The sequence below is a fragment of the Dermochelys coriacea genome, chromosome 9, assembly GCF_009764565.3.
Source record: "Dermochelys coriacea isolate rDerCor1 chromosome 9, rDerCor1.pri.v4, whole genome shotgun sequence".
In the NCBI taxonomy this organism is placed as follows: Eukaryota; Metazoa; Chordata; order Testudines; family Dermochelyidae; genus Dermochelys; species Dermochelys coriacea.
In genome coordinates, this window is record NC_050076.1 from 75,223,576 (window position 1) to 75,247,218 (window position 23,643).

General features: G+C 39.1%; 2 protein-coding genes across 4 annotated transcripts in view; both read right to left on the reverse strand.

Annotated features, from left to right (window-relative positions):
• The window catches only part of APOOL (apolipoprotein O like), a 47,187-nt gene extending 39,045 nt beyond the window's left edge, over positions 1-8,142 (reverse strand). Inside the window, exon 1 of one of the 3 annotated variants that reach the window (XM_038416182.2) lies at positions 7,968-8,142. In XM_038416182.2, the coding sequence (XP_038272110.1) occupies positions 7,968-7,979 (12 nt within the window). In that variant the 5' untranslated portion in view covers positions 7,980-8,142. The remainder of the gene's footprint in view (positions 1-7,967) is intronic. The other 2 variants (XM_038416181.2, XM_043491987.1) reach the window with 2 other exon arrangements.
• A 5,170-nt stretch (positions 8,143-13,312) lies between these two features.
• LOC119861898 (connector enhancer of kinase suppressor of ras 2-like) overlaps positions 13,313-23,643 on the reverse strand; it is a 479,757-nt gene continuing 469,426 nt past the window's right edge. The window contains exon 25 of the mRNA XM_043492113.1: positions 13,313-23,205. Coding sequence (XP_043348048.1) covers positions 22,990-23,205 — 216 coding nt within the window. The 3' untranslated portion in view covers positions 13,313-22,989. The remainder of the gene's footprint in view (positions 23,206-23,643) is intronic.

A 23,643-nucleotide genomic window follows, 5' to 3' on the forward strand; every position in this document is an offset into this window, starting at 1 on the left:
ATAATTTGGGCTTTAAGTCTCTGCATTTCAAACAATCTACTTCCAAGTGCTGGAATAATAGCAGATCAAAAATACAGATTCTGCAAAAAGTATGAAAATTAAAGAGCTACAGGACTACAAAGCATACCGTGCCTTGCTACTCAAAGACTTAGGACTCCGTTATAATTTAAATCTATGTTCCACATTTACATGACTCTCCTGGAAGAGCATTCTTCTCATTAAAACTCTGCAAACTTGGTGTTCTCCCTCCAAAAATGTGGTGTAAAGCTAAGAAAACATACCCAGAAAGTGGGGATAAATCTCAAATGAGAAAAGGTAAAAGACTCAAATAAGCAGGTTACACACTGAAATCCTAAACGTTACTTTTAAAAAAGTGTCCATCTTTAATAAAGTTGCCTTCAGGAGCTCTCTCACAAAACCAGTACTTAACTATCAGATCGAGATAGGTCTAATTTTAGCAACTGTTGCCTGGGTCGTAATTTCACAGACGTGAGCTCTTCTTAAAGCTGCATATCTTTATAACATGCATCCGATGAAGTGAGCTGTAGCTCACGAAAGCTTATGCTCTAATAAATTTGTTAGTCTCTAAGGTGCCACCAGTACTCCTTATCTTTATAACAAGCACAGATGCCTTCCGTGATCACTTAGTTTTCTATATCTAACATATAGCCATATTCTACCTTCAAAGTCTGTGCAGATATCTTGCTGCTTTAAACAGGGATTCCACAATTTGATCAATTGCAGACTAGTGGCCTTAGATTTTTTTTTTCCCCCACTAACACTTCAAAACCCCTTATCCTTTTGAAAGTATCTCAAGGGAACAACAGAGTTAAGATGTTATTCCACACCCATATGAGGTCTGTTTGGTTCTCTTAATAACTACAGTGCAATAAAACAAATGATATTATTTATTATTATTTTACCAACAGCAGTGGTGTTTTTGAAGGCAAATCAATTCAGAATGTTCCCATCTCCATACAATGCATATGGACACAAGCCATACATGTGGAAGAAAGCAAATTTTTCAGGAATTGGGAATGGTAGACAGGAGAACAATGGACTAGAAAGTTCGGCAGCTTATTTACCATGCATTCAAGTAGTCCTTGCACACCACACTACTTGAGGCCCTCTGGTTAAGACAGTAAACTAAGAGTTAAGTGCTAAGAGCGCCTGCAGTCTATGCATTCAACCTGCTCCACGAACACTTTACATGAACAAAATACACAGACACATGTAAGCCATAGATATGACATGCCTAAAAACTATGGTGACAAGCTCTTCAAAAATACATTAACTGGGTGGATAAAAAAATCAATTAAAAAAGTGGATTTTTTAACTTTTAAAAAATAAACCCATTTAAATTAAATTTGAAATTATGACCTGTTTTAAGATCTAAACTTACTATACTGTAATAAAATAAATAAAAACAAACAGTATTAAGCAATACATTTGCTACCAAGTTTTAAAGAAAGCCAAACCACTGATCTGGTAGAAGTCCCTGGCTGAGCACCTGGAACCAGAATTTGCTGGAGTGCTAAACAAGCTTTTAACAGCAATAGCCTCTTCTATGGGGCAGAGTGAATATTTTCTTCATTGCATTGAAGTTAAGAAACTAGCGGGAGTTGAAAAAAAGCAAAAAAGATTGTTTTCTAATCTCTGAATAAAAACAAGGTGTGAGGATGAGATCTGCTAGTTCTAAAATCCTGAAGGGCATGGTGACCACAAACCGTTTAGTTGACTAACATATGATACTTCCTTTGTTTAATAAATCTGTTAGTTTTAAATTCAAAACATGCTTTCATAATTTTTGTTTAATGTACCCAGGAGTTTTTTTAAACAAATAAAAAAAACTTTAAAATGCTGTTTTTGTGCATTTAAATTGAATTTCCATCCAAATAGAGCTTGACACAAAACACTAGTAAAACAATTGATCAGCTAGTAAATAAGAAATGCATCCTTCACCATTTTCAAATATTATAAAAGTGTGAAAATTAAGAATCCAAATAAACATAAGCAATCTAATGGCTTAAATATACACATAGTGTATCCTCCTGGTTGGCAAAAAGAAGCAAATTTAGAGTAAAATCTATATTTAGCTGCAAATCAATGTATTTTAATTGTTATGAATCAGTTTGTTTACAAAAATAGCAAAATTGACTAATGCTAAACAAGATTAAAATCACTGATTCAAATAACTGACTTAAATCAATCCATCCTATACATTAACTTTTTCTTTTAAATAAAGAAAACAGAACTCTGGGCCAAATTCTACCTTTACACACAATCACATACCACCTTCTGACTTCTATGAAAGATGCACTGCGCACGCACACACACGAAGGCAGAATTTGGCCCAGAGGATTTTATATTCAGAAAGACTCCAATTTTGCATCTGGAATTAACTGCAGGTGAACATGACAGCTGTTAGATATTTAATTACCATAGCACACCTGCAAAATTGGAAGCGGTCTTGGAAAAATAAAGTCAGAGGCACAGTGTCCACTGACAAAAACTGAAAAGTTATCATTCTTGCATGGATCTTTGACAAATAAAATTCAAAGCAAACATTTGCCTTTATATCTTTTCATCCACCAACATACTATTTACATATTTGGATTCTCAAACTATGCATATCCACATTTTGTGTCTGTACAATATAACTACTACAAATATTACAGAAAGTAAATTAATAAAAAGTGAAAGACTTCAGCATGAACAATTATCCATCCAGATTAGTAGTACATGCTACTCCCAAACACCCTGGTAATCTTTTCACTCCTATATAGCCTGGGATAACAGGTAAGTCAGAGGATCAGGAGAAGCGGAAATCAAAAGACCTTCAGTTACAATCCTAGCCAGGTAAACCAAGGGACTAAAAGTTTGTGCTCTTCCACGGTTCTCAGATAGACAGATCATTTAGGGCAGGGGATCTCAACCATTTTCTTTCTGAGCTCCCCCGCCCCGCCCCCACATGCTATAAAAACTCCATGGCCCACTTATGTCACAATAACTGGTTTTCTGCATATAAAAGCCAGGGCTGGTGTTAGGGAGTAGCAAGCAGGGCAGTTGCTTGGGGCTCCAAGCCAGAGGGGCCCCTGCAAAGCTACATTGCTCAGGCTTCGGCCCTGGGTTTCAGCCCCATCTGGTGGGGCTGTGGCTTTCTGTTCTGGGCCCCAGCGAGTCTAAAACACTAGCCCTGCTTGGCAGACCTCCTGAAACCTGCTTCTGGCCCCCAAGGGGCCCCAGACCCCTGGTTGAGAACCATTGATTTAGCGTTCTGTGATTCAAACCAACATCTTGAATTCCATATGGAAACAAATCAGAAAGCAGAGCAAACTTTGGAGCATTGATGCTCTAAGGTTATGGAGGATAGGTCTATCAATGACTATTAGCCAAAACAGTCAGGGATGGAACCCCATGCTCTGGGTATCCCTAAACCTCTGACTGCCATAAGCTGGGACTGTACAACAAGGGATGGATCAGTTGATAATTGCCCTGACTTTTCATTCCCTTTGAAGCATCTGGCACTGGCCGCTGCGCAGGACGACAGGATACTACGCTAGATGGACCACTGATCTGACCCTATGGCTATTCTTATGATGTAATGTAGATCCTTCCATAAAGCACCACTAAACTGTCAGTCACATAAGCAGACTTTGCACCTCAGTCATATTCATATACCAAATACTATCGAGACAACATGACCCATGTACACAGGCTAGCTGTACACGGATCCTTTTTAAGAAAAGGCATCTTAACTGAATTTTAGGTAACAAACCTGATTTTCATCCCATTAACTCAACCTGTATGAATATGCACAGTAAGGGTGCACATATGCTTGCACACATTTGCTTCAATGATTTTGTAGGGTCAAACAACCCTTGCATGTGAGCAAGTACAAGAACTATGCAACAGTTTGATTCATGCTTGTACTGAAAAAAGTGTTCACATATTTGTTTGCACACCCGAATGGAAGCCTAGTTGAGGCCTTTAGGTATAGTTTATGTCTCAGGTAATATTATGCAGCATTTAACATCTGTTGTCTATAATATATTGTATGTATTTAAAACATTAATTTAATTACTTATAATATAGCATGTTTTAATGTCATGTTTTCTTATGTATAACTGCATCTTCCAAACATTACTTCAACTATTTATAAGGAATCAATTTCTATTGTACTTATAGGCTGTTCATAAAAATATTAACCTTATTTGTATACTTTTATGAATGCAAAGTGAATATGTTATGTGAAATGTTGTAGTTATTCCATAGTACTGTGCATCTCTTTTAAATTAAGTAAAAGTCAAGCTGCACAGGGCATGCATAACAGGTTGAAAATGGCCAGGGTGTGAAACAGACAATCTTACTGGTAAAATTATGTGTGATTATACTTGCTCAATGGCATACACAGACAGATTTTAAATTTGCCGATAGGCCATTTGTTATTTACTTATCAAGCATTTTATCAAAATAATGTTTTTATTTCTTAATACATCACTGTACTCTGTGTTCTAATTTCAAAGTAAAAAGGGTGCAGTCTAGTTATTTCAACATACGAGTGGGAGCCAGGAACTTTGGAGTGCCAAACCTGGCTCTTAGAATGATTTCTTCTGTAGCTTTGGGCAAGGCAAATTGGGTTCGACTGCAAAGTATCAGCATCTTGCATGATCAAGTTCTTAACCTCTGCTTTGATTTCACCTATCAAAGGGGTGTTGTGGGGATTAATTTAGTCAACATCTGCAAAATGTTGTTAAGGTGAAAAGGACTGTAAAAGAATAATTATTAACAAAACTAATTTTCTCTGCAGTCTTTTTTCATATTTTAATCAGACACCCACTTCATTTTTGTCAAGAAGCAAAGCTAGTAACCCTCAGAGAGCAGAAACCAGTGTTACTGAGCAGATAAGAGGTGCTAGCTAATAGCTGGAACTCTACCCTTCACCTCTCAAGGGTAATCATAGTTTTACTGGTGTCAATCTGGAATAACTCCATTGTAACTGAGGCACTTGCTTCAATCAGATGTCAGATTACATTCCCATTTTAAGTAACAGACTGCATATTGTAAGTTCATTTCCTCCCACTGTTCCTCCAATAAGTAAGTGTACTTTGCTTCAAGTTTTATTAATAATAATCATTTAAAGGCTAGCTATGATTATATGAAACATGGCTTACAAGATGCAGTTATATTTTTAATATAGAGGACTTTTTCTTTTCACTTTTCTCAACAAAATTTTAAAAATAATAATCCATTAAATGAAACCTGCCCATCAAAAGTATCAAGGAGCAGATCCCAAAATAGCAAATAGTATTTCTAAGCTCTCTTAAAATTCCTGTTCTCTACAATACAAAGGGTTTAAAGAGAAATGAGCACTAAATCGCTAAGAATTTTCAGAATCACTTTGATATTACTGTTTTAAAACCTTTATTTCAACTTTACCTTTGTAATTCAAAAGAGAATCTTTTGTATACTTGTAACAAGGGAACATTATGACAGGCAATGTATGCTCTATTACTGAGGACAGAGCAAACATGAAGTAATTTAGTAAAAGAAAAAAATTGGGAGTATCGGGAATATTACTCTTTGTTAAACATCTATGATGCAAGAACATTAGCATTACTAATTATATACAATAGTGCATCAACTGATAACTCTATTCCTGCCCTCCATTTAGAATGTGTATATACTGGTTGAGTTAAATTTTTAGAAATCAGGACTCATGTGTCTATACCCAGAGATGCCATTATCTTGTTGTGATACCTTGGTCATGTCACTTTACCTCTCTGATGCCTCAATTTAAAAAGACAGCATTAGAATATTTTATCTACTTTACAGATTGTTGTGATGCTCCATAATGTCATTATGGAAGCTTCTGTCTCAACTCCACTTAATGGTTAGGTTTAGACATTGTTCTAAGCTCTATTTTGCATTGCACTCTAATTTTTGATAGAAGTAACTGATTTGCATGCAAATTGGAATATTTAAAAAGGAGGGTAGAATTATTTTTTGGAGAATTTGAAAAGTGAAGGAGTCTTTCTGCTATTTAATCAAAATAATAATATGTTTTACATTCTTCCTCAGTACCTCAAACTTTTTTGGCACAATAGTGGTAATTTAAAACGTCACACTCAAGAGTGAGTTCCTTACCCACTTGTGAAGGGGGAAGTTTTAATTGGTAGGGCATTTTTAAAGAAACAATTATCTAGCAGTATTAGTCCTTAGGAGCTGAGCCATAGACACAGACAACAGAAGAGTCTGCAGCACCCACATTCAACCCACACTGAAGTCAAAGGGGGTCCATGTGGGCATAGCAGTCCATCCCCATGCAATATACTGCAGGATCAAGGGCTTACATTTGTATTTGACACCTATTGCTTTTACACCTGACCAGCCATTAAATACTAGACCTTAAACAACATTTTTAAGGCCATCTTAATTCCCACACTTCACTCTGTGACATGGTTTTAGCACCCAATATCTTACAAACCAATTTAAGCATATACAGAGAGGTGTGCAAGATCAGAGGTATTTTTTTATTTTAAAGTTAGTACACAAGCTTTCATAGGGAACAAAACTATAACATTGGTTTCCACTAGCCATTTAATCGGGCTTTGGTCGAATGAAGCAATATAAGTGTGTTAAGTTTCATTTTCCTTTTTTTGTGGCAATGGGGGGGAGGTTATCTGAAATGACCGTCAGCTGTTATTTTTAATCACTAACATTTAAAATTGGTGTGTGTACAAATGCTGCATTAAATGCATTATTAAACAGAACATAAGAGGAAAGCCAATATTTCCCTACGGCTATAAACTCAATACAAGACACTTACAAGCAGAGTCACATTTTAAAATGTCAAGAAAAAACTCAGTGACTCAAACAGATAATTTTGGCACTCCCTAAGAAATACACAAGTAATCATGAGTAAGGAATCCATGTCTCCCACAGACCTCCATGACTTCAGCCTGCAGCCGCTGAGAGTTTTAGGTTATCCCCACCACCCATGGTGGTTGGGAGATGCAGGATACCTCTACTGCCCGGAGTGGCGGGTCCCTCGCAGCTCCCCAGCTGCCTGGGGGGGGGGGGGGAAATCCCCCAGAGCTCCCCAGTCCCCACAGGCACTGGGGGATCCCTGGCAGCTCCTCAGCCGCAGCAGGGGTCCCTCCCAGCCATAGCAGGGCAGGGTGCTGGGCCCTCCTCCCTCCCCGTTTTGTCATGGACATTTTTGTAAGAGTCAGGGACAGGTCACTGCTTCCGAGAATTTGTTTACTGCCCATGACTTTTACTAAAAATATCCATGACAAAATCGTAGCCTTAATCATGAATGAGCAAGACAAGTCTACGACACTGAACCCCATACATCCGTCATCAAGACAACGTTAGCCACCGTAAGGCAGGGCTACAAGTGGCCAAGGCGGAGACGCAACAGGAGCGTGGAGAGAGCCAATGAAGAAGTGAGGGGACTATGACCCCACAGACCCATGTCATGCCATCTACGCGCCCTACAGCGCGGAGCCCCACCGTCCCCATGGTGGGTACGCCGCCCGGTCACAGGCTCTGGGCCATCGGTGCGAACTAGCCCCCATGTGCCTCTTCCGCCCATGCTGGAGGCTCAGAGAACATCCCAGGCCGGTGCCGTGCAGACCAGCCAGGGCAACGGCAATGCCTCTCCCAGCCGCACGCCCCGGCCGATTGGGGGCCCCATTCCGCAGCACCGTAGGAAGGCGCGTCCGGCTCCCCGCGCAGCCAGGAACCCCGAGAGGAAGCGTCGGCGGAGCAGGCCGGCTAGGATCCCTGGCGGGAAGGCGCGTCCCCGGGCTGTGAGGGGAGAACTGGAGGCAGACAACGGCTGTGGGAGGGAGGCGGGGGGTACCGCTGCCCCCGCCCGATCTGCTCTCGCCTATAACGCGTCCCGGGGGAAGAACCGCTGCCCCCGCCCCTCGACAGTTGGAGCGGGGACGGACGCTCACCTTAGCCGCCATTTTAGTGACCCCTCCTGTCCTGTCACCCGGCGGCGAGTTCGTACGGCACGCGAGGAGGCCAAACCGGCGCACCCCACCCCCTGAGCGTGAGGGGCGGGGCTAGAGACGCCGCTGGCCGGAGTCTCCCTGTCACACTTGAACGTGAAGCGCGCGCCGCGCAACGAGCTACGCGTTTCGTCTCGAGAGACTGTAATCAGGTTTTGATCATCATTTCTCATCGCTTGGCCCTTCCCCATCTAATAGCTTGGAGTCCGCCCTCTGAGTTTCAACTTTGAAAGGTTAGGTAGCAACACAATACGCTCATTCACGAGCTGCAGGGGCTCAGAGTGACACCCAACAAAGTGAGCTGTAGCTCACGAAAGCTTATGCTCTAATAAATTTGTTAGTCTCTAAGGTGCCACAAATACTCCTTTTCTTTTTGCGAATACAGACTAACACGGCTGCTACTCTGAAACCAACAATAGTGGGGTTTTGCTCCAACATTTGCCAGCGGAGGTAAGGAAGCTAACTGGAAAATGAAGGGCAGCTTCTGACAAAAAACCAGGCGTGGGAAAGAAGAGGTCATCCCTTTACCAAACGTATGTCCGCGGTGAAAGGGAACCCCGAGCAGGGATACATTTTTGAACAGTCGACCAAGTACCTCATGACCCTGAGGTCATGGTGGCAGAAGCTATGAAAGTGACTGGACTGATTAATATCAGCGTGTCTTCTCCCACTGAAATCGGAAACTTTAATCATTCATGTTTCTGGGGAGCAACAGAGCTGGAAATATACTTCAAGTTGCTGGGAAGGAATAAAGCAGAAAAAGCCGTTTCAGGCTTCTTAGAAGTTATGTGCTGCTGCCATGTAGCATTTTAAAGGGGGCGACTTTCCGGAGGAAATTAATCAGAGAAAAAGGAAACTGGGTGTTCCAGTCTGATCTGGCTGCTTTGTGCTGAGCCAATGAAGCAAAACAGCCAGGAAACCAGCTTAATCTGTGTGGGTAGCATGAGATGGGGTAAAATTGCTGTAATGACTTGGTTTGTATGCCACTCCGCTTCCCAGCCTCTAGCATAAAGGGATTTAGGCATAGCAATGCTTAGTCATACCTAACTTTTAGGCACCTTTAAAATCAATAATATTCTCAAAACCTGAGTTAGGTTTCCTACAAAATAAATGTCTGGAGATAGGCACCTATGAATGGGATTCATAAAAACCAAAATGCTAGGAGGGCACCATGCCTAAACTAGCTAACAGGAGATGCCAAGGGGAGGAGTGTGTAGTCAACCCCACCGCTCTCACCGAGTTCAGTCCCTAAATCTAGCCTGAAAGCAGTTGCCTATCTCTGGTTAGGATTTGCAGCTGTGAACTTGAAGCCAGGTGCCTAAGGTGTTTCTTGCAGTAAGCCATGGGGGAAGAGGACCTTACTCGTAACTTTTAGTGATTAGGGAATTTACCTGGGATGTTGAAGACCCCTCACCCCCTTCAATTCCCTCCTCTGCCTGAGAGGGAGAAGGCAGATGCTGCCTCTCGGGAGAGTACCTTTATGACTGGGTTTCAGAGTAGCAGCGTTAGTCTGTATTCGCAAAAAGAAAAGGAGTACTTGTGGCACCTTAGAGACTAACAAATTTATTAGAGCATAAGCTTTCATGAGCTACAGCTCACTTCATCGGATGCACCCAATGCATCCGATGAAGTGAGCTGTAGCTCACGAAAGCTTATGCTCAAATAAATTTGTTAGTCTCTAAGGTGCCACAAGTACTTCTTTTCTTTTTATGACCGGGGTATGGTATATTCTGGAGGGGGAAGATGGTGCCCTCAATCTCTGCTGTTAAATCTCTTCCACTTTGGACAAATAATTGAAGAATCATTGTAGCCAAGGGATGGGATCCTGGGTCTCCCACATGCTGGGTGGATGCTGTCAGCACGAGGCTATAGAGTCTTTCTTGTGCATATGCCAAGTTGGCAACCTTATACTACACCATTCAAAGAGTATGCTAATAAAACTGTTTTACATAAATGAGAGAATGTTGAAATAATAGAGTTTTATTAACTAATGAGAAATTATGATGAGGCTGGTCATGAACTTGAAGCTGTGTGTAAGCTTGCATGTGCACACACAGCTGAAAAGTAATTGAGTACGTTTCAGATATGGTCCCTTATGCATTCTTAGAAATTATAAAAATGTGCTTCAATTCTTGGTATAGTTTTTCTCAATAATGTATATTGACTGAAACTGAAATATTGATAATAGGGCTGTTAATAATTGCAGTTAACTCACATAATTAATCCAAAACAATTAATCACGATTAATTGCAGTTTTAATTGTACTGTTAAACAATAGAATACCAACTGAAATTTATTAAATATTTTTGGATGTTTTTCTACATTTTCATATATATTGATTTCAATTACAAAATAGAATACAAAATGTACAGTGCTCACTTTTTTATTTATATTATTTTTTATTACAAATATTTGCACTGTAAAAATGATAGATAAAAAGAAATTCAGCCAATCGCTAAGACAAACAACTTTGTTTACATTTACAAGAAATAATGCTGCCCACTTCTTATTTACATCACCTGAAAGTGAGAACAGGCGGTCACCTGGCACTTCTGTAACCGGCATTGCAAGGTATTTACATGCCAGATATGCTAAACATTCATATGCCCCATCATGCTTTGGTCACAATTCCAGAGACATGTTTCCATGTTGATGACACTTGTAAAAAAATAATGTGTTAATTAAATTTGTGACTGAACTCCTTGGGGGAGAACTGTATATCCCCTGTTCTGTTTTACCCACATTCTGCCATATATTTCATGTTATAGCCATCTCGGATGATGATCCAGCACATGTTGTTCATTTTAAGAACACTTTCACTGCAGATCTGACAAAATGCAAAGGAAGTACCAATGTGAGATTTCTAAAGCTAGCTACAGCACTCAATCCAAAGTTTAAGAATCTGAAGTGCCTTCCAAAATCTGAGAGGGATGAGGTGTGGAGCATCCTTTCAGAAGTCTTAAAAGAGCAACACTCCGATGCAGAAACTACAGAACCTGAACCACTAAAAAAGAAAATCAACCTTCTGCTGGTGGCATCTGATTCGGGTGATGAAAATGAACATGTGTCGGTCTGCAGTGCTTTGGATTGTTATTGAGCAGAACCCATCCTCAGCATGGATGCATGTCTTTTGGAATGGTGGTCAAAGCATGAAGGGAAATATTAATCTTTAGCACATCTGGCACATAAATATCTTGCAAAGCTGTTTTCAACAGTGCCATGCAAAAGCCTGTTCTCACTTTCAGATGACACTGTAAACAAGAAGTGGGCAGCATTATCTCCTGTAAATGTAAACAAACTTGTTTGCCTGAGCGATTGGCTGAACAAGAAATAGTACTGAGTGGACTTGTAGGCTCTAAAGTTGTACATTGTTTTATTTTTGAATGCAGTTATTTTTGTACATAATTTTACATTTATAAGTTATTCACCCAGATTACGATTCTTTGACCATTCTTCATTTTAAGGACAGCATTCTGTGCTTTGAGATGTTCTAATTCTCATTGTTTTTTGGTGGTACTGCTTTGAGAGATTGCTTCCTTCTCTCCAATAAAAGTTGTGTATCATTTTGTTTTAAATTAATGTATCTAGGGCAGGGGTGGGCAAACTACGGCCCACGGGCCAGATCCGGCCTGTGGGATTGCCCCCCTCCGATGCTGCAGGCCCCACCCCACTCTCAGAAGTGGCTAGCACCATGTCCCTGTGGCCTGGGGTGAGGGGGAGGGCAGAGGGCTCCATGCATTGCTTTTGACTCCAGGCACCGCCTCCCGCAGCTCCCATTGGCTGGAAACGGGGAACCGTGGCCAATAGGAGCTTCGGGGAAGGTACCTGGAGGCGTGGCAAGGGCAGCATATGGAGCCATGTGTCCCCCCACCCCTAGGGGCCATGCCGGGATGTGGTTCTGGCCGCTTTCCGGAGCAGCGCCTCATGGGACCAGGGCAGGTATGCAGGGAGCCTGCCATGGCCTTGGTGCGCGCTGCTGCCACCCCAGAGCCACTTTAGGTAAGCAGCACCAGGCCGGAGCCCGAACCGCTCCTGCATCCTGCCCCCCAACTCCCTGCCTGCACCTCGCACCCCTCCTGCACCCCAACCCCTGCCCTGAGCCCCTTGCTGCACCCCTCCTGCACCCCAACCCCTTGCCCTGAGCCCCCTGCTCCACCCTATACCCCGTGCACCGAAAACCCCCTGCCTTGAGCCCCCGCTGCACCCTTGTGCACCTCAACCCCCTGCCCTGAGCCCCTGTCACACCCCACGCCCCTCCTGCATCCCAACCCTCTTCCCTGAGCCTCCCATATACCTCGCACCCCTCCTCTGCCCCAATCCCTTACTGAGCCCATTCCTGCACACCGCACCCCCTCCCATACCCTGCACCCCAACTCCTTGCCCTGACCCTGCATACAATTTCCCCCCCAGATGTGGCCCTCAGTCCAAAAAGTTTACCCACCCGAGCTAGGGAATCTGTCATTCTTTCTGAACAGGGCATAGCCAAATGTGACTCCAACCTTGACTGGGGTGTCTAGCTGCTACTACAATACAAATAGAAAATAACAATAAATAATTAATTAAGTGCTAACTCACCTTGTTTATGAGAGGAATCTGGTGTCATATGCTAATCAGTTTCAAAGTTAATTGGAAACTGATTAATGTGAGATGCAATTTTGTGTAAAATTGAAAATATGCTTTAGTATTCCCCAATGACTTTTAAGGTGGCAGACCTAGTATGCTTTTATGGTATCTTCCCACCATCACTCATACTTAAAAAAATTCTTCTCTCTTTCTCCTTTAACAGCTGTAGGGTTTGATTCTGTGAACAATTGCCAATCATGGGTAACTTTACTCACCAGAATAGTTCCATTGTACTTAGTGAACTACTCTTGTGCATAATCAGGATCAGGTCCTTAGATAACACCAAAGTAAACATTAAGGTGTATTTTTCACATACAGTTTCTTCCCTTCTGTTGTGGAGCATGCAATAAGACCGTTTGATGGCTTTTTTTCTGAACTAATTTAAGTAAGTGGGTAATATCTCTCACTTGAAACGAATGGAAAAGCTGATTAAATTAGAATAGCTTTGGCCAAAAAGCTTGTTTGAACAGCCACCTCAGGGTGCCTAATATTAACCACACAAAGTTTCAGATAATAGCTAACAAAATGAGGCTCAGTGCTACATCTGAATCCACACAGGATCCTTATGCCTGCACAAATCCTCTTGCGGGACTGAGACCTAGGTTGAGTAACCCATTTAAATTACATTATAGGACACACAGATAAAAGAAGAGAGAAGCACAAAATTAAGTGCAGAGAATTCAGTTTATTGAAGTCCAAATTTACAACTGAAGTTTACAACTTATTTCCCCCAAAACAAAAGCTGCTTTTGAATTTAGGAGGAATAAATGTCCTTTTCATAATGTACAGACTATATCTTTTAAATAAGTTAATATCTTTGAAAAAAGAGCAATATGTTCCTTTTTTAATGTTGCAGTGCAACTTACAACTTACACGTCTGTGCAATGTACCATGAGGTATATGCCCAGTGAGCAACACACAGTGAAATTTTCCATTCATAAATTCTCATTGTAGACACACAAAAAGATAACCTGTGATAGAAAAAATGCAGCCAATTACAATAATTCACACAGAACTAATCTGAAAAGAGAAAAGAAAAATAAACTAACATTCATAGTCTATATAAATTAGTGGATCACCTCCCAACATAGGACAAGTATAAAATTAAGTATACTGTTGGGAAACGGGAAAAATGCTGTATTATCCAGGGGTTGAAATTTAGTTTTACCTGTATGAGTCCAGAGTAATTCATTTTCTATCTCTGTAGCATCAGTGAGCTGAAGGACTTTATTTACTACAGAATCTAAATAATGTCTACTCATAAAAGGGACCTTCAGATATAAATATGATGGTAATTATTATATTGCAGTCTCAAAATATCCAACCATGTATAAACTGTAATACAATCCAGGATTCTTCCCTGGCTCAGATAGACATTGTATCATCACCTCTCAGTTTTATTTCACAACTAATTATGAAAACATACAGCAGGTGGGGCTGAAACATCTGTAATATGGACATACTGGTATTTGAAGCTTTGAATCTTCAAACTTCTTTTCAGGATGGCTCCCACTAAAATACTTTTTTTCTCTTTATGACAGAAAACATACATTTTCTTTTAGAAATAATCAACCACAACATAGCTTTGTGATAAATAACAGTTCTGCCTCTAATACATATATATACACATTGTCTGTAAACAAAAATGCCCACAAATCATGTAGTCTCCATGATTTTTATACAAGGTGCTATAGAATTTTTTGTTGTTGAAAACAGTCCTAGTGAAAGTTTGGTTTATAACCTCCTATTGCTACAGAAATAGTAAGAATGTTCATATTTACAAAAGAAAGACCATGGAGACTCCATAGCATTATTTGCTAATGATCTTAAGTTAGCAGGATTTTCAAAATACACTTTGTGAGCTTGTTCAGATTTGATTAACAGTACAGGTTGAACACCAGCATTATAATACTCTAGTGATTTGGTATTTCAACCCCTGAATATACAAAGACATTATTACTACAGCCTACTTCACAGTTTATATGCAAGTAAAGTGCAAGCCATAGTACAAGGGTGTCATACATTTAAGCATTATCTAAAATAGGCTCTCTATTTGTACAAGTCTTAATATCTACTTTAGTAAACGAGACAGATGTCATCTATGACCCAGAAATTAATGGTGTTACGAGGATATTTTCTTCGTAATTAATACAGCGTCAGTGTCAAATGCAAAAGGATCCTTAATACTAGTGCCTTCCTCTTATTGTCTATACTTTTCTCTTCCTAGCTTCTTAGACTGAAATGCTTCAATTTCTTGGTGAAACAGAAGTCCTTACTGGATATTAAGCCTAATTTAGCATTTATAACAGGTCTCACTGTTACTTTGACCAGCGAACAGAATTTGTTGGTTAAGACGTGTTTTGTAGTTGCTAGTAACAAAATGCAACAGAGACTCAAGATAATATGGAAATGTAAGTTATTTGCAACATTCTGCCACATGCATTTACAATAAGTAAAAACAGCTGTATTGAGACCCCACAAATGCCTCAGACTGTACAATGCTCTAGAAGCTTGGGGACAGAAGTTTATTGGGCATTTCCAGTCAAGTAACATAGTTCTCTACCTATTTTCTCTCTCCTATAACATCAGCACTTACATCAAGTACTGCATATAGAGTGGCTGTAATGCACACTATACAGTACTCAACTGTCACATTTAATGCATGCAGTGCACGTACATATTTTAATAAAACTAGTCAGTTCAATTGGTTTATTCCAGCACTGGCCTGTATTAAGAATGACTGTAAATATTTTCTGAATACAGTGAATATAGTCAGTATTTTTTTTAATGAGGTGTGTAACATATTCATTAACACCAGATTGCATTAGTATATGAGCCATCTCAAAATCAGACAAAAGTTAAACAATATTAATTTTAATCTTCCTTCCAAATATGGAAGTATGGCATAAATTGTAACATGTAGAAAATAAGTTTAATCTATTAGTTATATTAAGATTAGAGAATCAGATGCATATACATTAATAAATAGAGCTGATCATAATTAAAATACTGGTTCTGCTTATAAGAAGCTAAGGAAATAAAATCTTTTAAAAATCAACCATAAAGATACTACATTTCAATAGCAGTTACTTAAATAATAAGAATAATAAGAAATACAAATTTCCACTCACTAATGGATAACATGGCTGAGATTAGATTTAGATATTAAGTGGTATGAGTTAAGACAACATCTTTGCAGAGCCTAAACTACAGTATGCAAATTTATTTGGGTAGAAAAGGAGATAAAAGACAAAAGCAAAGAGAAATCTAGGACACCTATGAAAGCTTCTTCACAGCTGAGGTTTAATGAGAAAAATCTGAAGAAGAAGTAAAAGCAGGAAGTTTAATAAGATCTGATGAGTCAAAAAGGAGCTATAATGCCTCTCCTCACATAAAAGTAACAGTCCACAAAAAATCTAAGGCCCCAGCATAGCGATTAACTACAGGCTAAACCTTACACAAGTGCGTAGTTCCACTGACTCCAGTGGGACTTTGCATGTGCTAAAAGTTAAGCACCTGCTTAAATGTTTTTATAGATCAAGGTCAGAGTGCTCAGCACCTTGCCCAAGTTATCCCTAGCTGAGTTAATATTGCTATCGCCATTGTTATCCAGTTTTTGCATTCCCCTCTTGTGGGTCCCAGAGTCCGGGCTCCTGCTCGAGCCCGAATGTCTACTCCGCAATTTTATAGCCCTGTAGCCTGAGCCCCACAAGCCCAAGTCAGTTGACATGGGCCAGCCACAGTTGACACGGGCCATACCCCATATGTCTTCCCTACAAATGCCTAGTTTCCGTATTTTGAAACTTAAGCCAATTAAATGCCACTTTAGGAAGTTCTCCCTTGTAGATATTACACTAACATTTGCACAGTTTGAATTGTGGTGTGCTGTGGTGGACATTTTAGAGGCACAAGTCCCCAGTCCTGCAGAACAAACCATGCAGGCAGATCCCCGATATCCTTGCTGACCCTTTTCAGGATTGGGTTCATGATAGTAGCCCAGTTTTCTGATTTACCTGCATCAGTAAATTGGTGTTTAGTCTGAAAATTAAATTATACTTCTTATACCATTGGTCAATTGACCTCATACAGTCTCAAGTCTCACAGGGTTTTCTGGGACAGCTAAGCCTTTGGGCTCAGATTCTCTGGAGCAGCTGAGTAGCATCTGGCACAAGTCCAGTATGTTTAAAGGGAGCAAAAATTGCTTTGTCACCTTTGTGACTCCCTGACCCTAAAGCCATTAAATGTTGACCCAAACTTTAGGCATTCAGCTCTGTCTCACAGTGACTTCCAACAGCTCCAAGAGGCTGACAGCTAGGGTTTTCCAGGATGTAAGGAAGCCCCAGCTATGTTCCCTTTCTCACAGGCACATGCACTGTGTTGGTAAGTGAGAGGGCTTTACACATCCTTCATGCTACTGGAGGATTGCAGGAGATTGCATGTTGAGATAGTACTCAGAGACCCAGATCAGATGGTCTTAAGTTTGCTTTGTGTCACCGGAGAAGCACAAAAGCAGATTTAATGGATCAGAGTTTAATGGCCCTTGGAGTTTCATAATGTTCCTCAGAGATGTACTGTACTTTAGGCACATGATATGGAATTTCTGCCAGAATCTTAATTTGGATGTCAACATTTCGTCACCACTGATAACATTCCCAGTCTCTATGCTATCAACAGTCCAGTCTAAATCCCCTTAAAGTCAATAGTAAGACACCCATTGACTTCAGTGAGAGGTTGGTCAGAACTCAAGATTTCTGGAGAATAATGGGAGAACTTCCTTAGTAAAAGCTTTCAAATGGTACCCTTCCCCAAATTGCAATACTTTGACCTAGAAAACTATAATTAAAGAGGAGAGTTGGGGTAAAGTTAAGTTTTCATCTAAAGTTCTTCAAAACCTGAGAACTCCCTGCATCAATTGTATGGATGCCATTCCCTCCCCTGCTTCTCTTCTCACTCCCGTTCAAAAAAAAGAAAGAAAATAAAGACAAATGGTGCGCCAGTTTTCCAGTTTACTGGGCAGTGGCCCAGCTCTGACAATGGACTGATGATCAACATTCCAAGTTCAAAATTCTCTGTTTGGCACAGAGGCCACCTGAGTCTTTTGATAACAAATGATAGGGCTGCCTTGTGGCAATAAGACCTATCCTAATCCAAGAGGTTCTTATGGGCAGGCTATTTGGGAAAGAAGGACCATAAAGTTGGCACAAGAGCAAGATGATTCTTAATCCTAAAGAGAAAGAAAGAAACAATCTCCTGTCAATGTTTGAGAAAGTGCAGCCCAGGGGGAGGTGGGGGCAAAGATGACTTTAAATCACCTTTGAACCCTCAGGATTGCAGGTTACTTTGGGGTCAGTGCAGGCCCCAAAGCAAATTAGAGCTGCCAAACGCTACTCTAATTTACAGCAGCCTCCTGATGGCTTGTCTAGCGGCTGTGTCACAGCCCAGAATCTTCATTGCACTGTAGAGATAATGCCTCTGATACCCATGATGACAGCTCTATACTGTTGTCTCCACCCTTTGTGTGACAGCTATGGCCCGTATTTGCTTTTGCATGTAGGAACTGAGATAAGGGATAGAATCTGACTCAGCATCTCTGCCACATGATGATATTAAAGAATACTGATGCTGCAACTTGTTAGAGCTTCTCTTTCCCTTTGATTATTTCTTTTTATTAAATAGAATGAATTCAGGGACATTTTCATTTGATAACATGACAAAATAAAAAATGTCTCAAACTCTTCAGGAAGTGCTACTGAGATAGATATTGGGATGATCAAAGGACTGTATTTAGAGGAAATGGAAGGATAACAATAATAAAAAAAGAGGGTGACTGGTGAAAAGCATACAATCAGTTGCAAAAAGAGCATCTAGCAACAAAAAGACTTATTGAAGTTTGTGGAGTTGCGGGAAAGCCATGCTGATTGAGTGACATCTTTGGTTAAAAATATTACTGGTAGAAAGTCTGAATAAAGGCTCAAAGTGTTTGGATAACTCTGAAAACATTTGAATAAATAAAATACATCCAAACACATTGTTTATGTGGTTGAAGATAATAAAAATACAGGATTTATCTGAGTATTCAGGCAGGAATTCTGATGAACTAATAAATATTATATATTTATTCTGGGCTTGATTTTGCTCCACCACTGAAGTCAAGGGAGCGCCATTCCTACCCTTACTCATGTGCAACCATATTGATTTCAGGAGGACTATATTGAGTGTTAGGGCAAATTTGGATCAGGAAATTTTGCCACTGATTTCAATGAAAATATGATCCAATTGGCTTATAGGTCACAAACCCCAAAACAATTTGTGCTAATGCAGGTTTGTGCACCATTTGTATAATATATAAGATCTACAACAGTATCTATAGATGGATACTGTGGAAGCTGGATTTATTTATTCATCCAACAGACACTTTGGACTCCAAACTTCATTGCACTGGAGCAGAGCTTGGCACAGCTGAAGCAGTGGGGAGGCACATAGCTCAGTCTAAGGCATCTTTTGTCTTCCCTGAACCTCAGGGCTGGTAGGAGATAAGCCAACTATGAGCACAAATTTGAACCTCAGTGCCATTATGCCTCAAGGTTTACTGGAATGCTGTGTTCCCTAGCCCTGCCCTTATGACACCTTTTACACTGGGAGCAAGAGCTGGTGGAGTAGATCTGTCTATATTGTTTTATTCTGAGATTCTTCTATGCCAAGATAAATCTCTAACAGCCTCTTTTTGGGCAGTTTTTTGACTTTCTTGCACGGCCTGAGAAGGCAAAATAGGCTGAAACAGAGCCAAATATCTGACCTCATATGTCAAACAAAATGTCTGGATTAACCAGCCTATTAATTTATTTTATCCATTAGAAAAGATGGAGGCTATTTTTAAAATGTAGGATGTATAATTCACATTTTTAAAACAATTTCTTGGTTTAACTTAAAGAACTCCACATCTTTATTCTCAAGTGTTTTTTTTAAACCTAAATATAGAAAGTCTTGTCTTGTTTGGTTTAGAAAGTTAAACTCTGCTTCTCCTAATATTAAACAGAAATTGATGGGCATACATTAGTTGACATTTTCTTAGCAAATCAGCTTTAACCGATTCTTATTTATTGTACAGACTTTTGTATGCATGTAAGTAAATATGTCAAAATTACTCTGGAAATACTTTGTCTCTATTGACATGTTAGTGATATTTGTAAAAGCTAAAAGAATAAAAATACTGTTTTAGACTTAAAAATAATTTTTTTATTGCTCTAGGGGCTAAGCATTGCTCCAAACCTATCTCCCAGTTTGTCTCAACCCCAGCCATGAAAAACCTCTCCAACATATACTAAAAGGAAAAATAGTTCATTTTCCTTATTAGCTCACTTTTTTTTATCCTGAATAACCAAAACACATTTTAGCTTCTTTGATGGGGATGGCTCTCCAAGAGTAAAATATAGACTCATATCACTAGAACTTCAAAACGAATAGACTCATGCCAAGGAAAGGTTTTTAAGAAAATATGATCAAAAGAAGTGTGATCTCTTAACCATGGGAGGGATTAGTTTTATGGCCCAGACTAATCTCAGCCACTCATTAGCTTTCAGAAATACCTTTGATTATTTTTCTTTTATTTATACTAAACCCTCTGAGAAATGAAGGTTGCGATCCAGTCTCTTTAGCTACCATTTTTTGTTTATTTTTGGAGGCACATATATTCTTTTTCTATTTTAGCTCTATCCAATTAATATTTGAGAAGAAGAGGGTAAGTTCACTTTTGAATGTTTACCGAAGACTTCATTTAACATGTTCTCCAGTCAAGTGGTATTTTCCGATCTTTGGGTTACAATACAATGGAATCCCTCTTGAACATTGTTTTAAAATCTTAGTACAAAAGCACAGACTGTGGTTTGGGTTTGAAACAAAATGCAGATGAGAAAATCTCAGTAAGAACACCAAAAGCACAATCCATTTAATTAGTATTTTGTGACCATCTATAGCTTCTTGTTAATGCACATACAGTATGCAGTACAATTTCAAAGTGGCTTTTCCACCTTACACCATTGCTTATTTCAATACATAATACTCCTCCCACACCATATGGAGGACAGCAATAAAAAAATAGTGAGATATATATTTATAATATTTATAGATTGATATGAACAAAAGTTAGAAAGATAAGAACTCTTCTCATGCTCTTTCTATTCAGTGGTGCACTAATTAAAATGTTCACATAGTAAATACATTCAGATTTGTGTTTACTGTTTGCATGAATATCACAATTCTGATTTTGGTGAATGTGTGATGGCAAGGTTTTCTCGGTCTATTCCCTGCACCTTCATTATTGCTGCAATTCAGCAAAGCACTTTAGGCACAGGATTAACTTTAAGTGCATGCTTAAATCCATCACTATTCAGCAGAGCATTTAGGGTTTAATCCTGCTCCTCTGAAGACAATGGGAATTTTGCCATTAACTTAAACAGGAGCAGGATCATACCCTTTTAAGCCCATGCTTATGGGCCCATTGACCTGAATGGGACCAAGCATGGACTTAATTGCTATGCCGAATTAGGGACCTACATGCAATTATTTTGTATGTTCTATCCAAATGTAATTATAATTGTAGTGCAATGATTTCATGATTCAAGAGCTGGTGTGATGCAGAGAACCCAATATAAAGGTCAGTAATATTCTTCTACTAATAATATAACTATATCCTGGAATTATTTCAGGGTGAATTTTTTTTACCACTGTGTCCACTATGGTTCAAATAAATGGTGGTATAATAGTGATAGAAAAATAAGTCTGAGTAGCATTCCTTTTTTTCAGGTACTGTATCATAAATGAACTAAACAAAAGGATGCTCTCACTAAATTCTTGTCTCTATAAAGTAAGTAAATTTATCACCTTGAGCCACTTTTTTCTATTTCATATCACAACGAATAATTTGAACTTTACAATTTGATTCCTTCTGTGAAACTAGAACTGGGCAAATACATTTTTCTGCAAATATTTATTCAAATGTATATATGAAATTGCTTTCTGAGAATATTCTAATAAATAAGTTTACTAGCAGGAATGTTTGCAGAAACTTGAGTTTTAAGTGCATATTTGAGAATATTTATGGAAAGCAGATTTTGTTTTCATAAATGCAAATATTCACTCCGAAAACCTGAATCTTCAAGTTTCTAAGCAGGGAACAGAAAGAAACCATATGATTTTATGCATACATTTAAAACTAACTAATACAAATTGAGTTTCAAATACTGAATTGAACACTTGCAATTAACTTGTTCATGAAGTATCTACAGATAAAGAATTATATGGTGAATAATTTTGAACAATATGACTTCTTTACCCAGCTCTATATGACAGTTTGATATACAATTGATCAGTTCAAGAATCTTTTACTTAATTCTCAGTCTTGAAGCATCAGATAACAATATTTTCATAATTTTGTGGCTCACAGGTTTGTGGCACTAAATTCACAGTGGTGCGATTATGAAAACTGCCATAGCTACCATCTTCAGAAGCAGATGTTTGTCTTTTACCATAAAACACTTCAAAGTAGATAGAAAAGTCAGTTCAAGTGACAGCATCAGTGAACAACCAGCTTTGTTCTACTTGTGTCTTAACCTCTTCAGTGCCACACTTGTGTGCCTATGACCACTCCTTTTAAAGGCAAGCTCATTCTTTTAAAAATAGGCACAATATCAAAGTGGCATGCACAGTATGCTCATAGGGCCAAAGGAGAGTCTATTTTCTGGATATATACACTAAACATTGTAAGGCACGTGAAAGTGGTTAAGTTTACTTTTTTTATTACTCTGGTCTTCTCTAATTTCATAAAGATGGTAGCTACCACTGCTTGGAAAGGTTGGAAAAAAACATGCACCCCTAAGAGTGGCCAGTGTATTTTTTTTTTTATATATTTCCTTCAAGAAAAATTTGTGAAAAGGTGAATTTTAGGGTATTTTAAAAAATAAATATAAACTACTATGTTACCTTTTATATACGTAGATATATTTACATATAATATATATCTAAATATATAAAATGGTTGTAAGAACTCATTACTATAAGCTTAGCTTTAGTACAGTCCTTAAATAAATATACTGGTATATATTTTCCATTACACTTCTGCACTGCTTCTTTCTAATGCAGAACTTGATAAGCATGTTGGTTGATAATAGCAAACAAAGTAATTCAGAACAGAATAATACTTCTCATGCAATGTAGTAGGCATCCTGTGGCACTATTCTCTTATCCAATTTATTTATAATACTGCTGAGTACATTTACAAATATTACAGTGTTTACTATATTGGATTTCTCATGGCACCCAGCAAGTGTTCACGGTGCTAGTCCTGTCAGACATGTGTTTCAATGAATGAATGTGTGTGTGTCAGCAGTGGTGCAGGGATTACAAGTTCAGTGGCTCCATTTTGAGGTTTCAGAGCAGTGCTGTACTCACAAATGTCCAGGAAAAATTCATAGTTCTTTAGCTTCCACTCTTTGAACTTCTTTGATGTCAAGTTGGGATCATCCAGAAGATTGTTGATAGTTACCAGGTCCCCTTCCTTTGCCTGTCAAATGCCAAAAAAACCACAGCACATTTCAGAAATATAATTTAAGTGACTTAATACTTGGCCTTTTATTTGTCCTTGAGTGCTAACAAAAGGTGCTAGAGCAACAGCAATGCACAGTAAGGTCCTTTATCTATACACAGAACTGTTACAGCTCACACAGTGCAAGGCAATCTTCCCTATATCCATTGGCATGATTCCACAGTGGCTTTCAGTGACCATCTCTAATTGTAAAAGTGTAGTAAATTAGGTCTTCTTGACAACTCAGTCCTTGGCATCCTCCATGACACAGGTAACAAGAGTGCCAAATACTGGCAGTGGTTGTGAGGTTGGCAACTGTCCCCTATCTTCTGTTTCTCTCAGTACTGCCAAAGTTTCCTGGTGACTTAAATCTCTCTCTAAAATAAAAGTCCATACACTGAAAATTTTAAGAAGCTA